This window comes from Coregonus lavaretus (genome assembly GCF_964263955.1).
Source record: "Coregonus lavaretus genome assembly, contig: HAP1_SCAFFOLD_2013, whole genome shotgun sequence".
Classification (NCBI taxonomy): Eukaryota; Metazoa; Chordata; class Actinopteri; order Salmoniformes; family Salmonidae; genus Coregonus; species Coregonus lavaretus.
In genome coordinates this window covers 66458-91035 of record NW_028164254.1, presented here as the reverse complement: position 1 = coordinate 91035, position 24578 = coordinate 66458, and the positions used below count along the sequence as shown (strand labels likewise).

Sequence of the window (24578 nt, the reverse complement as noted above, 5' to 3'; positions counted from 1 at the left end):
CTGCTTTACTCTATCAGGCCCAATCACTATTAGAGATTGAGCAAAAACTCAAGAGTGGTCCCCCTGCTGGTGATGTTGTATAAGTGCAGCTATCACACACTGAAAATGACCATAGGAGTAGAACAATCAGTCTCAGTTGTAAATCTATTTAAGAAGGACCTACCTCTCTGTTTTGGAAACACTTCATCCGGATGCTGGAAGAAAAGATGGATGAAGATTTTGAATCACTAATGAATTTGAAGTTGATGAGTTAATCCACTTCTACATGAGACAGAACAGGAGATATGGAGGAAGTCTAGTCTTACCTTCATCAGTGGTTTGGCTTTGTTGTCAAACAGGCCGGAGGGGAACAGGTATGCAATGCTTCTCTGGGACAGAAAGAGGAGAGAAGTCAAATAACATATCCCAAAGATTGAGGGAGAACCTTTAGTTTAAACAGCTAGATCTGAACAGGGAGAAACCTTTAGTTTAAACAGCTAGATCTGAACAGGGAGAAACCTTTAGTTTAAACAGCTAGATCTGAACAGGGAGAAACCTTTAGTTTAAACAGCTAGATCTGAACAGGGAGAAACCTTTAGTTTAAACAGCTAGATCTGAACAGGGAGAAACCTTTAGTTTAAACAGCTAGATCTGAACAGGGAGAAACCTTTAGTTTAAACAGCTAGATCTGAACAGGGAGAAACCTTTAGTTTAAACAGCTAGATCTGAACAGGGAGAAACCTTTAGTTTAAACCGCTAGATCTGAACAGGGAGAAACCTTTAGTTTAAACAGCTAGATCTGAACAGGGAGAAACCTTTAGTTTAAACAGCTAGATCTGAACAGGGAGAAACCTTTAGTTTAAACAGCTAGATCTGAACAGGGAGAAACCTTTAGTTTAAACAGCTAGATCTGAACAGGGGTAAATGACAGTAGCAGGCTTAGCTAACAGGTTAGAGAGGAGACGCTCAAGTCTTGTAAGAGTTCAGATAAAGGCTAGAGGGAAGTTCCTAGAGAGAGGCAGTGAAGGTTAGAGGGGAGAGAGAGAGAACAAACTAACAGCTAGGTGACAGGAACCAGAGGACAGACTAGAGTCACCAGTTCACCCTAAGTTCACACACTCACAGCCAGTCTCCTTGTGAAGGCAGCAGAGTGGAGCCAGGTCATTAGTGCTGCTACAGATGGTCCTACTCTTGACAGGGAAGGGTGTGTGTGGGAGAGTGAGTCTGAAGGTGTGTGTGTGCGTTTCTGTGTGGCAGGAGAGGGGGACAGACAGGTAGTGTCCACCCTGCCACTCTTCTCCAGCCAGGCTGTTCATCCTTCCTCTCCCTCATCTTTAACTTATTTTCCACCTTCACTCTGTCTGCTCAATTAAGAGAGGGAACAGCTGCTAGAAGGAGAAATCATGCTGCAGCCTTTTGGGCTGTCAACACGAGGGGAATCAAAGAGAGAGAGAGGGAGGGCGGGAAGGAGAGTGAGAGGTGGAAGAGAGAGAGCCAGGTGAGTGGGAGGTATAAAAAAAGAAGACAGGGGAGGAGGAGAGTGGAACACTATGCCAGATGAAGGCAGCACCTGTTCATTTCATACCCTAGGCTGCAATATGGCAGAGTCCCCTAGGGAGAGACAGAGAGGGGGGAAAGGAGAGACCTTCTCCCTGCCACACATTTCACAGTGTTGTTCACAGTACTCTAGATTCCTCCACTCTGTCTAAACTCCATCGATGTCAATAAACAAGAGAGAGAGCGAGAGAGAGAGAGCGGAAAGAGAGTACTGGTACACAATAGTTTCTGCACAGTGGTTACTTTAGAAACTAAGTTTCACTTTTCTTATCTCAACTGCTAACACCTCCATTGTTTGCACTAATAGGGATGTCACGTCAACTGAATCAGAGTCAACTGAACCACAGTCAACTGAAACAGAGTCAACTGAACCACAGTCAACTGAACCAGAGTCAACTGAACCACAGTCAACTGAACCACAGTCAACTGAACCAGAGTCAACTGAATCAGAGTCAACTGAACCACAGTCAACTGAACCACAGTCAACTGAACCAGAGTCAACAACAACACACAGGTGCAAGTCTCCCCATTTCCCCTCGAGTCTCCCCTAATTCCCCCTACAGTCTCCCCCATTCCCCCCTCCAGTTTCCCCATACCCCCTCCAGTCTCCCCCCTCCCCCTCAAGTCTTATCCATTCCCTCTCCAGTCTCCCCCATACCCTCTCCAGTCTCCCCCATTCCCCCTCCAGTCTCCACCTCTCTCCCTCTCCTCCACTCATCTGAGAACGGAACGCTCCATGTCCCTTCCTGTTAGACAGCCCACTGCTAACAGCTCTATTCATTAGATAGGATGAGGGTTAGAGACCGCCAGGAAGTGAAGAATCATGGGAAATCAAACTAAATGAGTGGGGCAAACGAAGCTAATTCATTCCCTCTTTGTAATGAATAAAACATGGGATGTGTGTTAGGCGTTGCTAATACAGTGGACACACCACATTACACAGTGCTGGGCCCTGCTGGTGACTTAGAGTCTGTCTGTGTGATCAGATCCAGGTGTTATTGTATATTTTCATAATGACTATATGTGCACATCTTATGTATACCAGAATATTAGAGGTACACAAGTTGTTTTGAAGTACACGACCAGTCAAAAGTTTGGACACACCTACTCATTCAAGGGTTTTTCTTTATCTTTACTATTTTTTACATTGTAGAATAATAGTGAAGACATCAAAATTATGAATTAACACATATGGAATCATGTAGTAACCAAAAAAAGTGTTAAACAAATCAAAGTATATTTTATATTTGAGAATCTTCAAATAGCCACCCATTGCCTTGATGACAGCTTTGCACACTCTTGGCATTCTCTCAACCAGCTTCACCTGGAATGCTTTTCCAACAGTCTTGAAGGAGTTCCCACATATGCTGAGCACTTCTTGGCTGCTTTTCTTTCACTCTGCGGTCTGACTCATCCCAAACCATCTCCATTGGGTTGAGGTCGGGGGATTGTGGAGGCCAGGTAATCTGATGCAGCACTCCATCACTCTCCTTCTTGGTAAAATAGCCTGTACACAGCCTGGAGGTGTGTTGGGTCATTGTCCTGTTGAAAAACAAATAATCGTCCCACTAAGCCCAAACCAGATGGGATGGCGTATCGCTGTAGAATGCTGTGGTAGCCATGTTGGTTAACTGTGCCTTGAATTCTAAATAAATCAGACAGTGTCACCAGCAAAGCACCCCCACACCATAACACCTCCTCCTCCATGCTTTACAGTGGGAAATACACATGCGGAGATCATCCGTTCACCCACACCGCATCTCACAAAGACACGGCGGTTGGAACCAAAAATCTCAAATTTTGACTCCAGACCAAAGGACCAATTTCCACTGGTCTAATGTATATTGCTCGTGTTTCTTGGCCCAAGCAGGTCTCTTCTTCTTATTGGTGTCCTTTAGTAGTGGTTTCTTTGCAGCAATTCGACCATGAAGGCCTGATTCACACAGTCCCCTCTGAACAGTTGATGTTGAGATGTGTCTGTTACTTAAACTCTGTGAAGCATTTATTTGGGCTGCAATTTCTGAGGGTGGCAACTCTAATTAACTTATCCTCTGCAGCAGAGTTAACTCTGGGTCTTCCATTCCTGTGGAGGTCCTCATGAGAGCCAGTTTCATCATAGCGCTTGATGGTTTTTGCGACTGCACTTGAAGAAACGTTCAATGTTCTTGAAATGTTACGGATTGACTGACCTTCATGTTTTAAAGTAATAATGGACTGTCGTTTCTCTTTGCTTATTTGAGCTATTCTTGCCATAATATGGACTTGGTCTTTTACCAAATAGGGCTATCTTCTGTATACCCCCATACCTTGTCACAACAAAACTGATTGGCTCAAATGCATTCAGAAGGAAAGAAATTCCACAAATTAACTTTTAAGAAGGCACACCTGTTAATTGAAATGCATTCCAGGTGACTACCTCATGAAGCTGTTTGAGAGAATGCCAAGAATGTGCAAAGCTGTCATCAAGGCAAAGGGTGGCTATTTGAAGAATCTCAAATATAAAATATATTTTGATTTGTTTAACACTTTTTTGGTTACTACATGATTCCATTTGTGTGTTTTCATAGTTTTGATGTCTTCACTATTATTCTACAATGTACAAAATAGTAAAAATAAAGAAAAACCCTGGAATGAGTAGGTATGTCCAAACTTTTGACTGGTACTGTAGGTCACTCTAATTATATGCACGGCTACGGTGCGTCCCACGCATAATGGTAAAGTGGGTGGGTGTTTGAGTTTTTAATGTAATCTTCCCTTACTGCTGTCTAGGTTCAAACCCGGCCTGATTGTACATATTAATTTAATTATTGATGTACCTACCTCACTGATTATTTAATATGCATAAAGTGTTGCTTTTTGTACAGCCATGTGTTGTATAGCATACAAACCCACGAATTACTATGTGGGGTGAAATGTGGATATATTTGGGGATGGGATCACGCAGTCTGCTTGACCTGACGAAGATCCGTGTTGGATCGAAACGTTGTCATTAAAGGTAGTAATTGGGGGAAAATTCAGTGTGAGGGACTTTCTGTTCATTTCAATTATACTTCCTTAGCCCAGCACCTAGGTGTTTTAAGGATGTGCGTATGACATCCTTGAAATGTTACGGATTGACTGACCTTCATGTTTTAAAGTAATAATGGACTGTCGTTTCTCTTTGCTTATTTGAGCTATTCTTGCCATAATATGGACTTGGTCTTTTACCAAATAGGGCTATCTTCTGTATACCCCCATACCTTGTCACAACAAAACTGATTGGCTCAAATGCATTCAGAAGGAAAGAAATTCCACAAATTAACTTTTAAGAAGGCACACCTGTTAATTGAAATGCATTCCAGGTGACTACCTCATGAAGCTGTTTGAGAGAATGCCAAGAATGTGCAAAGCTGTCATCAAGGCAAAGGGTGGCTATTTGAAGAATCTCAAATATAAAATATATTTTGATTTGTTTAACACTTTTTTGGTTACTACATGATTCCATTTGTGTGTTTTCATAGTTTTGATGTCTTCACTATTATTCTACAATGTACAAAATAGTAAAAATAAAGAAAAACCCTGGAATGAGTAGGTATGTCCAAACTTTTGACTGGTACTGTAGGTCACTCTAATTATATGCACGGCTACGGTGCGTCCCACGCATAATGGTAAAGTGGGTGGGTGTTTGAGTTTTTAATGTAATCTTCCCTTACTGCTGTCTAGGTTCAAACCCGGCCTGATTGTACATATTAATTTAATTATTGATGTACCTACCTCACTGATTATTTAATATGCATAAAGTGTTGCTTTTTGTAAAGCCATGTGTTGTATAGCATACAAACCCACGAATGACTATGTGGGGTGAAATGTGGATATATTTGGGGATGGGATCACGCAGTCTGCTTGACCTGACGAAGATCCGTGTTGGATCGAAACGTTGTCATTAAAGGTAGTAATTGGGGGAAAATTCAGTGTGAGGGACTTTCTGTTCATTTCAATTATACTTCCTTAGCCCAGCACCTAGGTGTTTTAAGGATGTGCGTATGACCACAAACTGTTTTACACAGCTAAGTGCTAACAGTTCTGTTCATTACATAGAATGAGGTTTAGAGACCGCCAGGAAGTGAAGAATCATGGGAAATCAAACTAAATGAGTGGGGCAAATGAAGCTAATGCATTCTCCCTTCATAATGAATAAAACATGAGATGTCTGTGTGTGTGTGTTAGGCGTTGCTAATAGACTGGACACACCACATTACACAGTGCTGGCCTCTGCTGGTGACTGTTAGAGTGTCTGTCTGTGTGATCGGCTCCACCAGATGCTGCTGATGGCATGTGGAGACAGACCAGAGTGGGTTCTCAACTACTGTTGGGGAATTAGGCTAATATAGCTGGAAAACCACCTTAAATGCATGCGACATCTCCTCTGTGAAAGATAGCATAATTTATCTACTCTAAATAAGGTGCCATGCATATCTCAATTGAGTTTTGAGGGTGGACACCATAGACTTATTGAGGTATGAATCAGTCTCTGATTGTAGGGTAAGTCGCTCTGGATAAGAGTGTCTGCTAAATGACGTAAATGTAAATGTAAATGTAGGGTAAGGACAAAAAACAGCATTACACTGCATCCCTCTAGCGTTTACACTGCATCCCCCCAGCAAAAGATAGGAGTTGTACACCCCTCGTTACACATCAGTGCAGTCTTTCTTACATCAATGTCCCCCTGAGTGAAGGTCTCAGGGTCCTCTCCCATCATGTTGGCTAGATGTCTCTTCCCGATGTTGAACTCCTCCACCTGCTTCTTGATGAACTCCTCTGAGAACTTCTCTGGGCCTGCTGCAGCCAGGTTCTTCCTGTGGAGCACAGAGCTCACACATAGCTGTCTGGACAGCACCTGGGGTGGGGGAGAGAGGAGGTTCTTATGTTAGGATACATACTGTAGTATAGAACTGGTGCTTTTATAACCCTGGGCCTTGGTTTTGACAGGGATAGATTAATGTCAGTTATCTTGGCTAATAGACAATCTCTGCAGGTGGCTCTGGTATTTTAGGTGCATTAAATTAGTCTGAAAGGGTGCGATTTGGCATTGACAAATAGACCAACTGATGTGCATTTGACAGCAAGGTATCCACTAGTACATGGGACTCACATTGGGCTAACATAGTATAGCTAGCGAGCTAGCTATATAAACAAGTTCTGGAGGCTTAGCTAACTAACGTTCTACTAAACCAAAATATTGCGACTTGTATGACCACTATGTTCATGTAGCTAGCTATGTCCATTATGGCATGCATGTTGAGACAAGAAGAACAATATCTAGAACGTCAACTAGCTGACTGTCTAACTTCAATGACAGTTTACATGTGAGCCAGCTGACAAGGCAGTGCATTGCTGCTAGCGCTTAGCTAATTCAAGGACGACTCAGCCCTTCTCTGCAGTGCAACTCGTGCAGCCCCGTTGTCATTAACGTGAAAAAGTGAAAACATGCCGAATGAAACTCTTGGCTTTACCTGACGTGTTAAATTTGACGAGACTGTGTTAAAATTGTAGCAGCAATTGCCGCATTTCCAGAGAAAAGATCCCACGGTTCTCCCATTGGAGGCCGCCATGTTTGCTGAACGACGCTCTCGTGAAAACAGGAAGTACGTCGATAGCAAATGTATTTGCGTTTGTGTTACAATGTAACTGTTACAATGTCACTACATTTCATTTCTGACAGTATATCTGTCCAGATTCGGATACAAAGTATTTGATTATACAAAACAATAACCATATTTGATAAATCCATAGAATAACTGTAAAAAATGTATAGGTTGTTCAGTCCCTTTGTTGTATTCTACAATTAGTTGAAAGGATAGGTATTATACCAAATATGTGATTTTATTATTATTCATAATTAAGCAATATGCGGGAAGGAATCATAATTTTGGTCAACGTTTCCTGTGGGACCCTAATTAGTAGGGAACATTTAAAATGGTATGAAATCACCCAACCCTACTACATCTGTTCAGATGAGCCACAACAATTAATCCAAGCTGAAAGCTATAGTAAAGAGCAGACACTCTGAGCTATCTAACCACATAGACTGTAGAACGATTTGTTGACATGGTGAGGGATTTTTTTGTTGTTAAATAGCATACAGCTCTACAACTATAAAACTGTACAACTATAAAACTATGCAAACCACCATACAACTTTACAACCATACAACTAAACAACTATAAAACTATACAAACAACTGTACAACTATACAGAAGTATACTATAATACAAATCTTCACTATGCTTTAGCTGTAACAGAAGTGTTGGACACTTGCACACTCCCCGTCATTGATTTAAAACCATATAGGATTGTTGTAGGCATTGGCTGGAGAGAGTTTCCACCATTGGTAGTTTCCAAATGTTAAAATACTGAACTTTTCCTTTAAGAAACTCTTCCACTGCAGTATCCTGGTATTGTGTAAGTTCCTCCGAAATGGGAAGGAAGTAAACAGAGTAAAACACGATTTGTTGCACAGGATCTATTATGAGACCACAGAATATAATATCATCTTCAATACGGAGATGAGTACATAAAGTAAATATTTCAGAAAGGAATCCACACGACAGGGCAGAGTGAGTGGATGGAGTAAGGGTTATAGAGTGTAAGTGAGAGTAGTAACGCCTGGACTGAGTAAGAGAACATTGACTTAATGTTATTTGTGTCAGTCTAACGTCTTCAAAGAGGAAGTGGATCAGTACAGACTCTGTTAAAAGGAGGTAGTGCTTCTGACATTGTTTTTCTTTAAATTGACTTTTTATCTAACAAGTTTATTAGCTCTATATGAAGTGTTTGTGTAGTTAATTAACTTGTACTTGGCAGAGAGGAAGGGTTTATGGATGGACATGATGAGGAAATGGGTTGTGAACTGTGAGTATATTTGGGTATGTGTACACTTTAATTCTGTTTGATGTACATCATATTCCCCAACATTCTTCTCTCTGTTAGAACATGTTTAGGCTTACAGTGGTGATACAATGTTGGGGACCAACTGGTTCCTACAGGGAGGAGGTGGATCAGTGAAGCACTTTGTACCTCGACTCTCCCTTCAGTTCACCAGACAGCAGGATGGAGAGCAGAGCTCAACACAGAGGGGAGAAATCGATTACTACTGATCACTACTGTAAGTTGCTGGGTCGTGTGTGTAATATGATAGTGATATATTCAAAGTGTTGTTTTTCACTTAGCCAGGAATGCCAGTTATAGACACTTTATAGCTTGAGTCGCAACAAAATACCAATCCTGGTCCTGGAAAGCTAGGTGTGCAGGCTTTAGTTCCAGCCCAGTACTAATACACCTGACCAGCTACAACAGTGAGACTGTAATGTTTTTCCCCAGTAGAGAGCTTGGCTTGGATGCATTCGACTTTTAAGAATGCTACGTGACTACCATGGCAGATGAGTCATGTGTATCTAAAGTCTATTACAGATCATTTCCTCATGTCTTATCCTCAGTGATCCAAAATGGCTCCTGTTCCTGAGCTACTGCTGGCCACTCTGGAGGACCTGCTCGAAGCAGATCTGAGGATGTTTAAATGGCGCCTGACCAAGGACGTGCTGGAAGGCTTTCCTCACATCCCAGTGAGCCAACTGGAGAATGCTGACAGACTGGACACTATAAAGAAGATGGTGGAGACCTACGGTCCTGAGGGAGCTGTGAAGATCTCACTGAAAATCCTGAGGAAGATGAAGCAGAACCAACTGGCTGAAACGTTAAAGAACGAGTACAATGAGGGTGAGACAACAGAACCAGCAGGTTAGACAATTATACAACGTTTAAGATTATTGTTATTTTTGCATAACAAGGAGTGATACATGGCAAGCTGCAGAAAATCCCAGACAAAGTTGATGTACTAAAATAGCTTTCTGTTTCTATCTCCCTCTCTTTCTCTCTCTTTCTCTCGCTCTCTCGCTCTCTCTTTCGCTTTCTCTCTCTCGCTGTCTGTCTGTCTCTCTCGTTCTCTCCCTCTCAGCCCAGAGTGCTCCAGTGGTTTTAGAAGTCAGAGGTAAGCCGTATGAATCAACGCAACAGCACCCAGCGGGCAGAATTTGAATCGTGCATATGCCGCGTTCACATAGTATCGGAGTTATCGGAAATTCCTAGTTCCGACTGGGAAGTTTCACTTGGACGACCCTCCCAGTCGGTATTACAAGTGGGAAACTCAGAGAAAAGGTTGTTGCTTGAGTTGCCGGGTTGTGACGTTTCACCACTGACCTTTGACCTTTTCAGACAAAAGATGACAACAAATCTGTTTTTGACAATTACAACCTTATCAAATGGAGAATGTTTGACCATATTGTCAATGTTAAACCTCTTAAGGATCGTACCCTTTTTTTCAATTTTTTGCCTAAAATGACATACCCAAATCTAACTGCCTGTAGCTGAGGACCTGAAGCAAGGATATGCATATTCTTGGTACCATTTGAAAGGAAACATTTAGAAGTTTGTGGAAATGAGAAATTAATGTAGGAGAATATAACACGTTAGATATTTTGTTTTGCATCATCTTTGAAATGCAAGAGAAATTGCACGTCTCCTGAGTGGCGCAGTGGTCTAAGGCGCCGCATCGCAGTGCTAACTGTGCCACTAGAGATCCTGGTTCGAATCCAGGCTCTTTTGCAGCCGGCCGCGACCGGGAGACTCATGGGCGGCGCACAATTGGCCCAGCGTCGTCCAGGGTAGGGGAGGGAATGGCCGGCAGGGATGTAGCTCAGTTGATAGAGCATGGCGTTTGCAACGCCAGGGTTGTGGGTTCGATTCCCACGGGGGGCCAGTATAAAAAAATTAAAAAAAAAAATTTTATTCACTAACTGTAAGTCGCTCTGGATAAGAGCGTCTGCTAAATGACTAAAATGTAAATGTAAATGCCAGACAGTGATGTAGGAATCTAGGTGTCATTTAGATTTTGTCCAGAAGATGGCAGCATTGTGTGTGCAAAGTTTCAGACTGATCCAGTGAAGAATTACATTACTACACAATACTTTGTATCAAGTCTGCCAGGAATTTTCCCAAATTTCCCGAATTGGTGACAGCAGGGGGTCAAACTGTAGAACCCAGTTCGTACATTTGAATATAAAAATTGATTTTATCAAACAAAACTATGCTACATTTTCTCTCTGGGATCCTCAGGATGACAAATCAGAGCAAGATTACTGAATGTAAGTACATTATTTACCTTCAGAGGTGAATGTATCAAACCAGTTGCCATGACAAAAGTGTTTTGTTGTTGTGCACTATCCTCAAACAATAGCATGTTTTTTGTTGTTGTTGTTGCTGTAATAGTGACTGTAAATTAGACACTGCAGTTAGATGAACAAGAATTTAAGCTTTCTGCCCATATAAGACATGTCTATGTCCTGGAAAGTTGGCGTTGTTTACAAATCGCATATTGAGTAGCAACCGTCCCGATATAGGGACACCGATCCCGTTAGAGGTTAAGCAAGCTTACTAACTTTATTATTAGCAATGTTAGCTAGCTTATCAAGCTAGCTAAAATCGTATTGGTTGAAGAATTGTTCCGACCAAAAAGTACATGAATGAAACAGTCGTATTTCCGACATCACAACTAGGGAAAGGAAGTTCCGACGAGCAGGTGAACGCGGTAATAGCAGTAGGATAATGTTTTGAGTTGGAGGTGCTGACCGAGGGGTGGGGGGAGCTTTAATAAATGCAATTCATGCAATTCTACATCGTTTTACATGACTATACATGAAATCACAGGCTACACTCTGACACTGACAAACTGAGATCAATAACAATGGCCTTTTCTTGATTGCAACCAATAGCCACATTTAAAAAAAGAAGCTATTGCTCCTTGGTGGCTAGATTATGCTCTCTCGTGTAGGCTAGTATTTTGTTGATTTATTTCTGTACAGGCATAATTATATACATTTGCCAAATGTATTTAAATGTATTAGCGGCAGCACCTCCAGCATCCCTAATTCCCATGGCTATGGACAGGTGACTTCATTATGGTGTCATATTCTGGTAGTAAACTGGTTCTGGTTGAGAAGGCCAGAGAAGATACAGTGCTTTCGGAAAGTATTCAGACCTCTTGACCTTGTCCACATTTTGTTACGCTACAGCCTTATTCTAAATAGGATTAAATAGTTTTTTCCCCTCATCGATTTACACACAACACCCCGTAATGATAAAGTAAAAACTGGTTTTTAGAACTGTTTGCATATGTATTAAAAATAAAAAGCTGATATCACATTTACATACACTACCAGTCAAAAGTTTGGACACACCTACTCATTCAAGGGTTTTTCTTTATTTTTATTATTTTGTACATTGTAGAATAATATTGAAGACATCATAATTATGATTATATTATATTTTATATTTGAGATTCTTCAAATAGCCACCCTTTGCCTTTATGACAGCTTTGCACACTCTTGGCATTCTCTCAACCAGCGTCATGAGGTAGTCACCTGGAATGTATTTCAATTAACAGGTGTGCCTTCTTAAAAGTTAATTTGTTGAATTGCTTTCCTTCCTAATGCGTTTGAGCCAATCAGTTGTGTTGTGACAAGGTAGGGGGGGTATACAGAAGATAGCCCTATTTGGTAAAAGACCAAGTCCATATTATGTCAAGAACAGCTCAAATAAGCAAAGAGAAACGACAGTCCATCATTACTTTTAAGACATGAAGGTCAGTCAATCCGGAAAATGTCAAGAACTTTGAACGTTTCTTCAAGTGCAGTCGCAAAAACCATCAAGCGCTATGATGAAACTGGCTCTCATGAGGACCGCCACAGGAATGGAAGACACAGAACTCTGCTGCAGAGGATGTTCATTAGAGTTACCAGCCTCAGAAATTGCAGCCCAAATAAATGCTTCACAGAGTTCAAGTCACAGACACATCTCAACATCAACTGTTCAGAGGGGACTGTGTGAATCAGGACTTCATGGTCAAATTGCTGCAAAGAAACCACTACTAAAGGACACCAATAATAAGAAGAGACCTGCTTTGGCCAAGAAACACGAGCAATGGACATTAGACCGGTGGAAATTTGTCCTTTGGTCTGGAGTCTAAATTTGAGATTTTTGGTTCCAACTGCCGTGTCTTTGTGAGACGCAGTGTGGGTGAACAGATGATCTCCGCATGTGTAGTTCCCACCGTAAAGCATGGAGGAGGTGGTGTTATGGTGTGGGGGTGCTTTGCTGGTGACATTGTCTGTGATTTATTTAGAATTCAAGGCACAGTTAACCAGCATGGCTACCACAGCAATCTGCAGTGATACGCCATCCCATCTGGTTTGGGCTTAGTGGGACTATCATTTGTTTTTCAACAGGACAATGACCCAACAAACCTCCAGGCTGTGTAAGGGCTATTTTACCAAGAAGAGAGTGATGGAGTGCTTTATCAGATGACCTGGCCTCCACAATCCCCTGACCTCAACCCAATTGAGATGGTTTGGGATGAGTCGGCTGGCAGAGTGAAGGAAACGCAGCCAACAAGTGCTCAGCATATGTAGGAACTCCTTCAAGACTGTTGGAAGCATTCCAGGTGAAGCTGGTTGAGAGAATGCCAAGAGTGTGCAAAGCTGTCATAAAGGCAAAGGGTGGCTATTTGAAGAATCTCAAATATAAAATATATTTTGATTTGTTTAACACTTTTTTGGTTACTACATTATTCCATATGTGTTATTTCATAGTTTTGATGTCTACACTATTATTCTACAATGTAGAAAATAGTACAAATAAAGAAAAACCCTTGAATGAGTAGGTGTGTCCAAACTTTTGACTGGTACTGTAAGTATTCAGACCCTTTACTCAGTACTTTTGTTCAAGCACCTTTGGCAGCGATTACTGCCTCGACTCTTCTTGGGTATGACGCTACAAGCTTGGCACACCTGTATTTGGGGAGTTTCTCCCATTCTTCTCTGCAGATCCTCTCAAGCTCTGTGAGGTTGGATGGGGAGCCTCGCTGCACAGATATTTTCAGGTCTCTCCAGAGATGTTAGATCGGGTTCTAGTCCAGGTTCTGGCTGGGCCCCTCAAGGACATTCAGAGACTTGTCCCGAAGCCACTCCTGCATTATCTTGGCTGTGTGCTTAGGGTCATTGTCCTGTTGGAAGGTGAACCTTCGCCCCCAGTCTAGGGTCCTGAGTGCTCTGGAGCAGGTTTTCATCAAGGATCTCTCTGTACTTTGCTCCGTTCATCTTTCCCTATATCCTGACTAGTCTCCCAGTCGCTGCTGCTGAAAAACATCCCCACAGCATGATGCTGCAACCACCATGCTTCACCGTAGGGATGGTGCCAGGTTTCCTCCAGACGTGACGCTTGGCATTCAGGCCATAGAGTTCAATCTTGGTTTCATCAGACCCAGAAAATCTTGTTTCTCATGGTCTGAGAGTCCTTTTGGTGCCTTTTGGCAAACTCCAAGCGGGCTGTCATATGCCTTTTACTGAGGAGTGGCTTCCGTCTGGCCACTTTACCATAAAGGCCTGATTGGTGGAATGCTGCAGATATGGTTGTCCTTCTGGAAGGTCCTCCCATCTCCACAGAGGAACTCAGGAGCTCTGTCAGAGTGACCATCGGGTTCGTGGTCACCGCCCTGAACAAGGCCCTTTTCCCCCGATTGCTCAGTTTGGCCGGGCATCCAGCTCTAGGAAGAGTTTTGGTGGTTCCAAACTTCTTCCATTTAAGAATGATGGAGGCCACTGTGTTCTTGGGGACCTTCAAAGCTGCAGAAATGTTTCAGTACCCTTCCCCAGATCTGTGCCTCGACACAATCCTGTCTCGGAGCTCTACGGACAATTCCTTTGTCCTCATGGCTTGGTTTTTGCTCTGACATGCACTGTCAACTGTGGGACCTTATATAGACAGATGTGTGCCTTGCTCAATTTTGAGTCTCATAGCAAAGGGCCTGAATACTTATGTAAGTAAGGTTGTTATGTGTTTTATTTTTTATAAATTTGCAAACATTTCTAAAAACCTGTTTTCACTTTGTCATTATGGGGTATTGTGTGTAGATTGATGAGGAACATTTTTAATTTAATCAATTTTATAATAAGGCTGTAACGTAACAAAATGTGGAAAAAGGGAAGGGGTCTGAATACTTTCGAATGCACTGTATACCAGATATAACCAGGTAACAACCAGATAACAACCAGGTAAAGACGTTTTCTTTCATGACGACATCGAGACATCGTGTGAAATACGTCATATTTTGGTTGTTATCTGGTGAGTTAACCAGATCATTTATCGTTGCTAAAAAGACGTTTGACAAAAGAACCTGACCAAAACACGTCATAATGACGTCAGTACACACACAAACACATACAGTTATCATGGCAGTAATATAAAGAGTAAACTCACTGGATCCTTGTTTTTTCTTGCAGTCCAAGACAAACTGAAATCCTACCTTAAGAAGAAGTACGGCTGTATATATGAGGGGACATCAAAAGAAGGTGATTTCATCTACCTAGACCAGATCTACACTGAGCTCCATGTGATCGAGGGGGCCTGGGGAGGGGTCAGAGATGAGCATGAGGTCATACATCTGGAATCCAGAACACCAGCCACAGGAGAGACCACTATTGAAGCCAACAACATTTTCAAACCCCGACCTGATCAAAAGAAGCCAATCAGAACAGGGCTTACACTGGGCATCGCTGGCGTGGGAAAGACTGTCTCTGTTCAGAAGTTTATTCACGACTGGGCAGAAGGAAAGGAGAACCAAGACATTGATTTCATCTTTCCACTTCCTTTTCGCCAAATTAATTCTAATATAGGGGAAAAGGACTGCAGTCTGATTGAACTGCTTCATCAATTCTTCACTTTCATGGAACCAGTAAAGACACTGGGGGAAGGTTCTAAAGTTCTATTCATCTTTGATGGTCTGGATGAGAGTCGATTTCCTCTGAACTTCAACAATAAGGTTCTGACAGACGACACAAAGCCAGCCTCGCTGGACAAACTTATCACAAACCTCATCACAGGAGAGCTCCTCCCCTCTGCTCTCATCTGGATAACCTCCCGACCTGCTGCAGCCAATCAGATCCCTCGTCAACACATCCACCAGTGGACAGAGGTACAAGGCTTCAATGACCCACAGAAAGAGGAGTACTTCAGGAAGAAAATTAGTGATGAGAACCTGGCCAGCAGAATCATCAACCATGTCAAGTCATCAAGGAGCCTCCACATCATGTGCCACATACCAGTGTTCTGTTGGATTTTAGCCACTGTTCTAGAGAAACTGTTGGGTGAAACAGGGAGTGGAGAGTTGCCCAAAACCCTGACTGAGACGTACTTACACTTCCTGATCTTTCAGACAGACAGGATGAGAGCAAAAGCGAATTTCGTAGGAAGTGACAACATAGTCCTCAAACTTGGAGAGCTGGCATTCCGTCAGCTGGAGAAGGGATATCTGATCTTCTATGAGAAAGACCTGATAGAGTGTGGCATTGGTGTCAGAAAAGCATCCGTGTACTCAGGTTTGTGCACCGAGATCTTTAAGGTGGAGGGGAGGACAAGTCAGAAGACAGTGTTCAGCTTTGTGCATCTGAGCATCCAGGAATGTCTTGCTGCTGTTTATGTGTTTCTCACATTCATAAACCGCAGTAAAAACCCACTGGTCCAACAGAACTCATTTTTGTGGAAATTGCGGAAACACCAACCTATGATGAACTTACACAAGAGTGCAGTGGACAAGGCCCTAAAGAGTAAGAATGGACACCTGGACCTGTTCCTCCGTTTCCTTCTGGGCCTCTCAATGGAGTCCAATCAGACTCTCCTACAAGGCCTACTGACACAGACAGGAAGCAGCTCACAGACCAATGAGGAAATAGTCGAGTACATCAAGATGAAGATCAGGAAGAATCCCTCTCCGGAGAGATGCATCAATCTGTTTCACTGTTTGAGTGAGCTGAATGACCATTCTCTAGTGAAGGAGATCCAAAGCTACCTGAGCTCAGGAAGTCTCTCAGGAGCCAAACTGTCACCTGCACTGTTTTCAGCTCTGGTGTTTGTGTTGCTGTCTTCAGAAGAGGAGCTGGATGTGTTTGACCTGAAGAAATACTTTAGATCAGAGGAGTGTCTTCTGAGGATGCTGCCAGTAGTCAAAGCCTCCAGAACAGCTCTGTGAGTACATTGAAGAGACAGAACATGTAAATGTTAGGACATTTTAAATACTGATCATCAGGAAGAAATATTTCAATTAATATTTTTTTTTGTATACTGCTATTCTACTTCTCAAATAACATGCTGGATAACCTCAAATTATCTATTTTAAACATCTCATTTAAAATGTAGGCTGAATCAATGTAACCTCTCAAAACGATGCTGCAAAGCGCTGGGCACAGCCCTCATCTCCTCACACTTGAAAGAGCTGGACCTGAGTGGCAATGACCTGCAGGATTTAGGAGTGAAGCTGCTCTCTGCTGGACTGCAGAGTCCACAATGTAAACTGGAGACACTGAAGTGAATATTCTTGTACTTGTTCAACAAGTAATAATTGTTCATTAGATCCACATGTGTTTAGAGGCCAATTTCAGTTTAGTTAACTTTCCGTTTCAATACTGCAAAACAAAACAAAAGTAATGTAAAACAAACATTTTAAATCTACATAATGTTTGTATCCAATAATTAATTTAGCTATTATTTTTTAGCAATATTGTAGCCATGCTGATAGGAATATAACTATTTAGCAATACTTTTGTTTTCCTCATTGTTTGTGAGCAACATGGTTTAGAAGTGTCTGAAATAGTTTAGTACTATGTACAGTACCATATCATAATCCAAAAGTCAATGTGAACATCACCTTTTAGACACTAGTTTAATCCATATCAAGTTTGAGAGAAGAAGCAAAATGCATCTGTCATTTTTGATATTCATGTGAAATCATGATGCAGGCTGTCAGGCTGTCAGGTGACAGAGGAAGGATGTGCTGCTCTGGCTTCAGCTCTGAGGTCAAACCCCTCCCACCTGAGAGAGCTGGACCTGAGCTACAATGACCCAAGAGAGTCAGGAGTGAAGCTGCTCTATGCTGGGCTGGAGGATCCACACTGTAAACTGGAGAAACTCAAGTATGTAGAGGTTTCGGATCAATCAGTACTCAGTGTAACATATACAGTGGGGTAAAAAAAGTATTTAGTCAGCCACCAATTGTGCATGTTCTCCCACTTAAAAAGATGAGAGAGGCCTGTAATTTTCATCATAGGTACACGTCAACTATGACAGACAAATTGAGAAAAGAAAATCCAGAAAATCACATTGTAGGATTTTTAATGAATTTATTTGCAAATTATAGTGGAAAATAAGTATTTGGTCACCTACAAACAAGCAAGATTTCTGGCTCTCACAGACCTGTAACTTCTTCTTTAAGAGGCTCCTCTGTCCCCCACTCGTTACCCGTATTAATGGCACCTGTTTGAACTTGTTATCAGTATAAAAGACACCTGTCCACAACCTCAAACAGTCACACTCCAAACTCCACTATGGCCAAGACCAAAGAGCTGTCAAAGGACACCAGAAACAAAATTGTAAACCTGCACCAGGCTGGGAAGACTGAATCTGCAATAGGTAAGCAGCTTGGTTTGAAGAAATCAACTGTGGGAGCAATTATTAGGAAATGGAAGACATACAAGACCACTGATAATCTCCCTCGATCTGGGGCTCCACGCAAGATCTCACCCCATGGGGTCAAAATGATCACAAGAACGGTGAGCAAAAATCCCAGAACCACACGGGGGGACCTAGTGAATGACCTGCAGAGAGCTGGGACCAAAGTAACAAAGCCTACCATCAGTAACACACTACGCCACCAGGAACTCAAATCCTGCAGTGCAAGACGTGTCCCCCTGCTTAAGCCAGTACATGTCCAGGCCCGTCTGAAGTTTGCTAGAGTGCATTTGGATGATCCAGAAGAGGATTGGGAGAATGTCATATGGTCAGATGAAACCAAAATATAACTTTTTGGTAAAAACTCAACTCGTCGTGTTTGGAGGACAAAGAATGCTGAGTTGCATCCAAAGAACACCATACCTACTGTGAAGCATGTGGGTGGAAACATCATGCTTTGGGGCTGTTTTTCTGCAAAGGGACCAGGACGACTGATCCGTGTAAAGGAAAGAATGAATGGGGCCATGTATCGTGAGATTTTGAGTGAAAACCTCCTTCCATCAGCAAGGGCATTGAAGATGAAACGTGGCTGGGTCTTTCAGCATGACAATGATCCCAAACACACCGCCCGGGCAACGAAGGAGTGGCTTCGTAAAAAGCATTTCAAGGTCCTGGAGTGGCCTAGCCAGTCTCCAGATCTCAACCCCATAGAACATCTTTGGAGGGAGTTGAAAGTCCGTGTTGCCCAGCGACAGCCCCAAAACATCACTGCTCTAGAGGAGATCTGCATGGAGGAATGGGCCAAAATACCAGCAACAGTGTGTGAAAACCTTGTGAAGACTTACAGAAAACGTTTGACCTGTGTCATTGCCAACAAAGGGTATATAACAAAGTATTGAGAAACTTTTGTTATTGACCAAATACTTATTTTCCACCATAATTTGCAAATAAATTCAATAAAAATCCTACAATGTGATTTTCTGGGAAAAAAAATCTCATTTTGTCTGTCATAGTTGACGTGTACCTATGATGAAAATTACAGGCCTCTCTCATCTTTTTAAGTGGGAGAACTTGCACAATTGGTGGCTGACTAAATACTTTTTTTCCCCACTGTATATACTGTAGTTCTTGTGTTTGTTTTGGTAACCAAATACTATTTGATCTGGTATAACAGACTAATCACTGATTCCCCAGTATTTATTCTTCCTCTTAGTGTGTCTACAGTAAAGTGTGTGTGTGTGAGAGCGACTAAATGACTGTCTGCTCCTCTGTTTTTCCTACAGTGTGGCCCATGGTAGAGGGTGCAGGTTGAAATCAGGGCCCCAAAAATGTGAGTTATTTTTTTGAACGCATGGACATAGACTGTGTGTGTGTGTCGGACCTGGGTTGGAATGGACATGGACATACAGTGGCTTGCGAAAGTATTCAACCCCCTTGGCATTCTTCCTATTTTGTTGCCTTACAACCTGGAGCCACCTTTTGCAGCAATTACAGCTGCAGGTCTCTTGGGGTATGTCTCTATAAGCTTGGCACATCTAGCCACTGAGGTTTTTGCCCATTCTTCAAGGCAAAACTGCTCCAGCTCCTTCAAGTTGGATGGGTTCCGCTGGTGTACAGCAATCTTTAAGTCAAACCACAGATTCTCAATTGGATTGAGGTCTGGGCTTTGACTAGGCCATTCCAAGACATTTAAATGTTTCCCCTTAAACCACTCAAGTGTTGCTTTAGCAGTATGCTTAGGGTCATTGTCCTGCTGGAAGGTGAACCTCCATCCCAGTCTCAAATCTCTGGAAGACTGAAACAGGTTTCCCTCAATAATTTCCCTGTATTTAGCGCCATCCATCATTCCTTCAATTCTGACCAGTTTCCCAGTCCCTGCCGATGAAAAACATCCCCACAGCATGATGCTGCCACCACCATGCTTCACTGTGGGGATGGTGTTCTCGGGGTGATGAGAGGTGTTGGGTTTGCGCCAGACATAGCGTTTTCCTTGATGGCCAAAAAGCTCAATTTTAGTCTCATCTGACCAGAGTACCTTCTTCCATATGTTTGGGGAGTCTCCCACATGGGTTTTGGCAAACACCAAATGATACAAACCCCCAAAAAATCAATTTTAATTCCAGGTTGTAAGGCAACAAAATAGGAAAAATGCCAAGGGGGGTGAATACTTTCGCAAGCCACTGTAAATACCGTGTATTTGAGTATTTTCAAATACATGCTTTCCCAGTGTTTTTTCCCCCAAATATATTCCAATCTGGTCTCCCCATTAGATGCCTGTGATCTCACGCTGGACCCAAACACAGCACACACAAGCCTCTCTCTGTCTGAGGAGAACAGGAAGGTGGCATGGACCTGGATGGCACAACCGTATCCTAATCACCCAGAGAGATTTGAGGACTATGAACAGGTGCTGTGTAGAGAGGGTCTGACTGGGTGCTGTTACTGGGAGGTAAAGTTCAGTGGGAGGGCTTGTATAGCAGTGACATATAAAGGAATCAGCAGAAGAGGAAAGGGTCCTGACAGTCGGCTTGGAGCCAATGACAAGTCCTGGAATCTGAACAGCTTTTATGACAATTACTCTGCCAGGCACAATTATAAGAGAACTGACATACCTGTCCCCTCGTCACGCTCCAACAGAGTAGGAGTGTATCTGGACTGGCCGGCCGGCACTCTGTCCTTCTACAGCGTCTCATCTGACACACTGACCCACTTGTACACATTCCACTCTACATTCACTGAGCCCCTCTACCCAGGGTTTTATGTAAGGGGTGACACAGGGACTGTGACCCTGTGTCAGGTAGAATAGCCTCCTGTGTCCTGGAGGAACACCCGAGTCTTCAAGGAAGTCATACTCCTGTTCAATCACAACTGGGTGACTTGATGGGATGTGTTTCACTCTAATCATGACATGAATGAGTAAGTAACCATATATGTACATCTCTAAAGTTGACTGACCTTGTAACTAGAATCTCCACACTGCTGTAAAAACCTCTAATTTATAATCATTAATCTAGTTATTGCTTTTCCTTATTGTTTGTAATAAAATGTCTCTTGAATGTTCGTTTTTTTCCTTTCTACTTTTAGATACAATAAGCATAAGTGCTGTTGACGTCTTTCAATATTTTACTAAAGTAGGATACGTAGTACATACCACAGGAGGTTGGTGGCACCTTAACTGGGGAGGATGGGCACGTGGTAATGACTGGAGCGGAATCAGTGGAATGGTATCAAATAACTTAAACACATTGTTTCCATGTGTTTGATGCCATTCCATTTACTCCGTTCCAGCCATTATTATCAGCCGTCCTCCCCTCAGCAGCCTCCACTGGTACATACACTTATTTTATATTATTGAGAGACTGTGGTACAAGGCAGTGAGCAGCAATAGGTTTGTGAATGGACCGTAAGGTGCTAGCATTACATTACATGAATGGGCAAGGGTAAACATCACTTCATAGGCTAATTAAGTAGTATGCAAGTCCTGATAATTTCTGCATCTAGAAGAAGAGGAAAGAAGTACACTGCAGACCTGGTTTGACTTGTTGTGTGGTGTGCGTGTGTGTAGTGTTTAGAGATCAATGCTGTGTCTTCACTGAGATTACTTTGATAGAGTTGGAATGGGAATTCTGGGAGATTAATCAAAGTGAAGGGGCGCAGACTCCCGGCTCGTGCCAGTCGATATGGTCGCGTGGTTAATTCGCCTAAGGAATGCTGTCGTCAAGCTAATGATAAACGGTGTTTGCCCTGGTTTTAGCCACGAGCATGCTCCTGCTCGCAAAGAAAAATAGTTTCGACCCGTGGTCTCTAATTCACAGTGGGGGGTGAGGGGTGGCACATAAATCATACCTCTGCCTCAGTCCCACTCTGACAGAACAGGGGAGCCTCAGCAGATTGGGTTGTGAAGATATTATTGTGTGTGTGTGTGTGTGTGTGTGTGTGTGTGTGTGTGTGTGTGTGTGTGTGTGTGTGTGTGTGTGTGTGTGTGTGTGTGTGTGTGTGTGTGTGTGTGTGTGTGTGTGTGTGTGTGCCGAGGAGAGAGTTCTTCATGTGTAAACTGTGAAACATGACACTAGGTTGTAATTAAATTACTTCAAACAAGACAATGTTAGTGTTTCGTATTTGTAATGTGTGTTATCAAGTGACACCATTTATTAATCAGGATTTCTGCGCTTAGTTAAAAATATATATAAATAGATAACAAATACCTTCCCAACTATTAGACTGAAAGAGATATACTGTATAAGGAGAAGTAAATTAATATATCGGGCCTATATTATGGATGCCTGGTTGCTTGTTGGCATTTACCGTGTGGCACATCTATGATAGGCTACCTCACTCAGTCATTAGGAAATTGGCTTCCATCCAATCCAGTCATTGTTCCATATGGACTACCAAGGCATTCCAGCAGACATTCATCCTGAAAGACACCACAGACAACGATGGCCTCCAGTCACTATGGCAGCAGATTGAGTGACACTGATTAATTGGAGGCTATGGCCCACAAAATGAAAGACACAAATAATGGGGATATGCACACACAATATGGCTGTGTGCCAACTCTTCTTGCTTCATCATCTCCACCACGTACGTTTCCAGGCTGGTCTGGCTGGCGAGGGAGGGAGGAGGGAGAGGGCTTACCAGCGAGCCAAGGCTTTATTCCCGTCGTCGTCTCCTCTGCGCTTTACGCTGATTCCCTAATATCCTTAGCGCCTTGTGCCGTGGATAAGCCCATCCCGCTGAAACATGGCTGTCATGCTTATAAGCGATTCATCGCTTTAAGAATCCATTATGGTCCATCCACAAACATGGACTCAGAGGGCCAGTCTGCACAAGCTCATTTTCCCTGGTATTTACCCCACTGATATGTAACAGAGAACCTCCTATACATCACAATGGACTACAGGGGCTGTTGCAACACATTGGTGTATGGCCGGTCAATTATCAATGGGTTCCCTTGGAGTATACCTTGTAGTAACTATATTATTACCTAGAATCTATATGTATCTACAGTATGTATATTAGTAAAGATTCCACCAAGTTAGACATAGACCGTTAGAGAGGTAGTCATACAGTGTTGTGGGAATAAGAACGTGTCCAAGGACATCCTCCCCCAGCCTGTACTGATGTCCTCTAAGATAAGCTGGGTGATGCCCCTCTCCTCTCCTCTCCTCTCTAACCAAAGCCTAACACGCTGCAGCAGCAGACAGCGTCAATACATCAAAGACATGATCTCCCCCTCTACATGTGTACTTAAATACCTACCTACCTGCCTGCCTGCCTGCCTGCCTGCCTGCCTGCCTGCCTGCCTGCCTGCCTGCCTGCCTGCCTGCCTGCCTGCCTGCCTGCCTGCCTGCCTGCCTGCCTGCCTGCCTGCCTGCCTGCCTGCCTGCCTACCTGCCTGCCTGCCTGCCTGCCTGCCTGCCTGCCTGCCTACCTGCCTGCCTGCCTGCCTGCCTGCCTGCCTACTGTATTTATTAATAGTGTTTCCTATTCCTCTCCTTGGCTCTCTCGTTCCTCGTTCAACTTCCATGTTCATAGATCTGAATATTTATTCAAGACCCTGCGATTCTGTGTCAAGAGTTCCCCCAACTCATCCTTCATAGAGAATGCTTTGCATAGTGTAAACAGCTTGTCTCCTCTTAGTGTGTGTGTATATGTGTGTGAGGGTGTGTGTGTGTATCAACCTAAACTGGTTAATAACTAATCTCAGAGGAGAGGCAGACGTGAGGTGAGTAGAGAGAGAGAGAGAGTTGCCCCCCCCCCCCCCCCCCCCCCTTGTGGAAACAGGCGTATGCTTTTGTCATGGATGCCAGCGCACCATACATATCCCCAGGCCTTCTTCAACAACCCCCACCCCCTTCTCCCTCATTCAGGAACAAGCATGTGTACCCAAGCCAACACTGATTGGCCTCTTATCTGTTGTGAGCGGAGGGAGGGAGGGAGAGAGTCAGGCAGTGATTGGAAAAGGCAGCCTAGGGATATGACGCGACCACATGGTTTCACAGCACCAGAGCCCAGTACAGAGGGTCCAGGGGCACTGTAACCCAGAGGGAGCCGGCCCAGCGAGCAGCCTGCAACACACACACACACACACACACACATTCAGAACAACACACACACACACATTCAGAACAACACACACACACACAGATGCACACACTGTGCCACACCTGAACAACTAGTGTATTATTACACACATACTGAAAGGTAAAAAGGACTGTGTATTGGAGATTTTCTTTATTTGGGCTGTTGACCATTTTGTCCAATATAAGTTTTCATACAATATTAACACATAAGCCAGCATGGAGTTACCTTGCTGTGATAAAGAGGCAGTAGTATAAATGACTAAAATGTAAATGTATGTGTGTGTGCGCGTGTGTGTGTGCATGTGTGCATGTGTGTGTGTGTTTGTGTGTAAAACCCCATAGTACAATCTGAGCCCAGAGAGCAGC

At 43.1% G+C, this 24578-nt stretch overlaps 2 protein-coding genes across 2 annotated transcripts; one reads left to right on the top strand and one right to left on the bottom strand.

Moving 5' to 3' along the window:
• Window positions 1-163: 163 nt before the first annotated feature.
• On the bottom strand, window positions 164-7132 carry LOC311117271 (small ribosomal subunit protein uS9m-like; the record flags this gene model as incomplete). Its single annotated transcript, XM_084192242.1, has 4 exons — window positions 7029-7132; window positions 6230-6412; window positions 306-368; window positions 164-194 (listed from the first exon to the last, which is right to left on the bottom strand). Coding segments are annotated over exons 1-4 (376 nt in total), but the record flags the coding sequence as incomplete, so codon positions are not given.
• Window positions 7133-8076: 944 nt separating this feature from the next.
• LOC311117273 (NLR family CARD domain-containing protein 3-like) lies at window positions 8077-21182 on the top strand. The gene is made up of 9 exons (XM_084192246.1): window positions 8077-8276; window positions 8506-8680; window positions 9012-9291; window positions 9530-9562; window positions 14907-16647; window positions 16819-16986; window positions 17418-17591; window positions 19410-19456; window positions 20397-21182. The coding sequence occupies exons 3-9, from the start codon at window positions 9021-9023 to the stop codon at window positions 20930-20932; spliced, it is 2970 nt and encodes a 989-aa protein (XP_084048372.1). The 5' UTR covers window positions 8077-8276; window positions 8506-8680; window positions 9012-9020; the 3' UTR covers window positions 20933-21182.
• Window positions 21183-24578: the final 3396 nt, after the last annotated feature.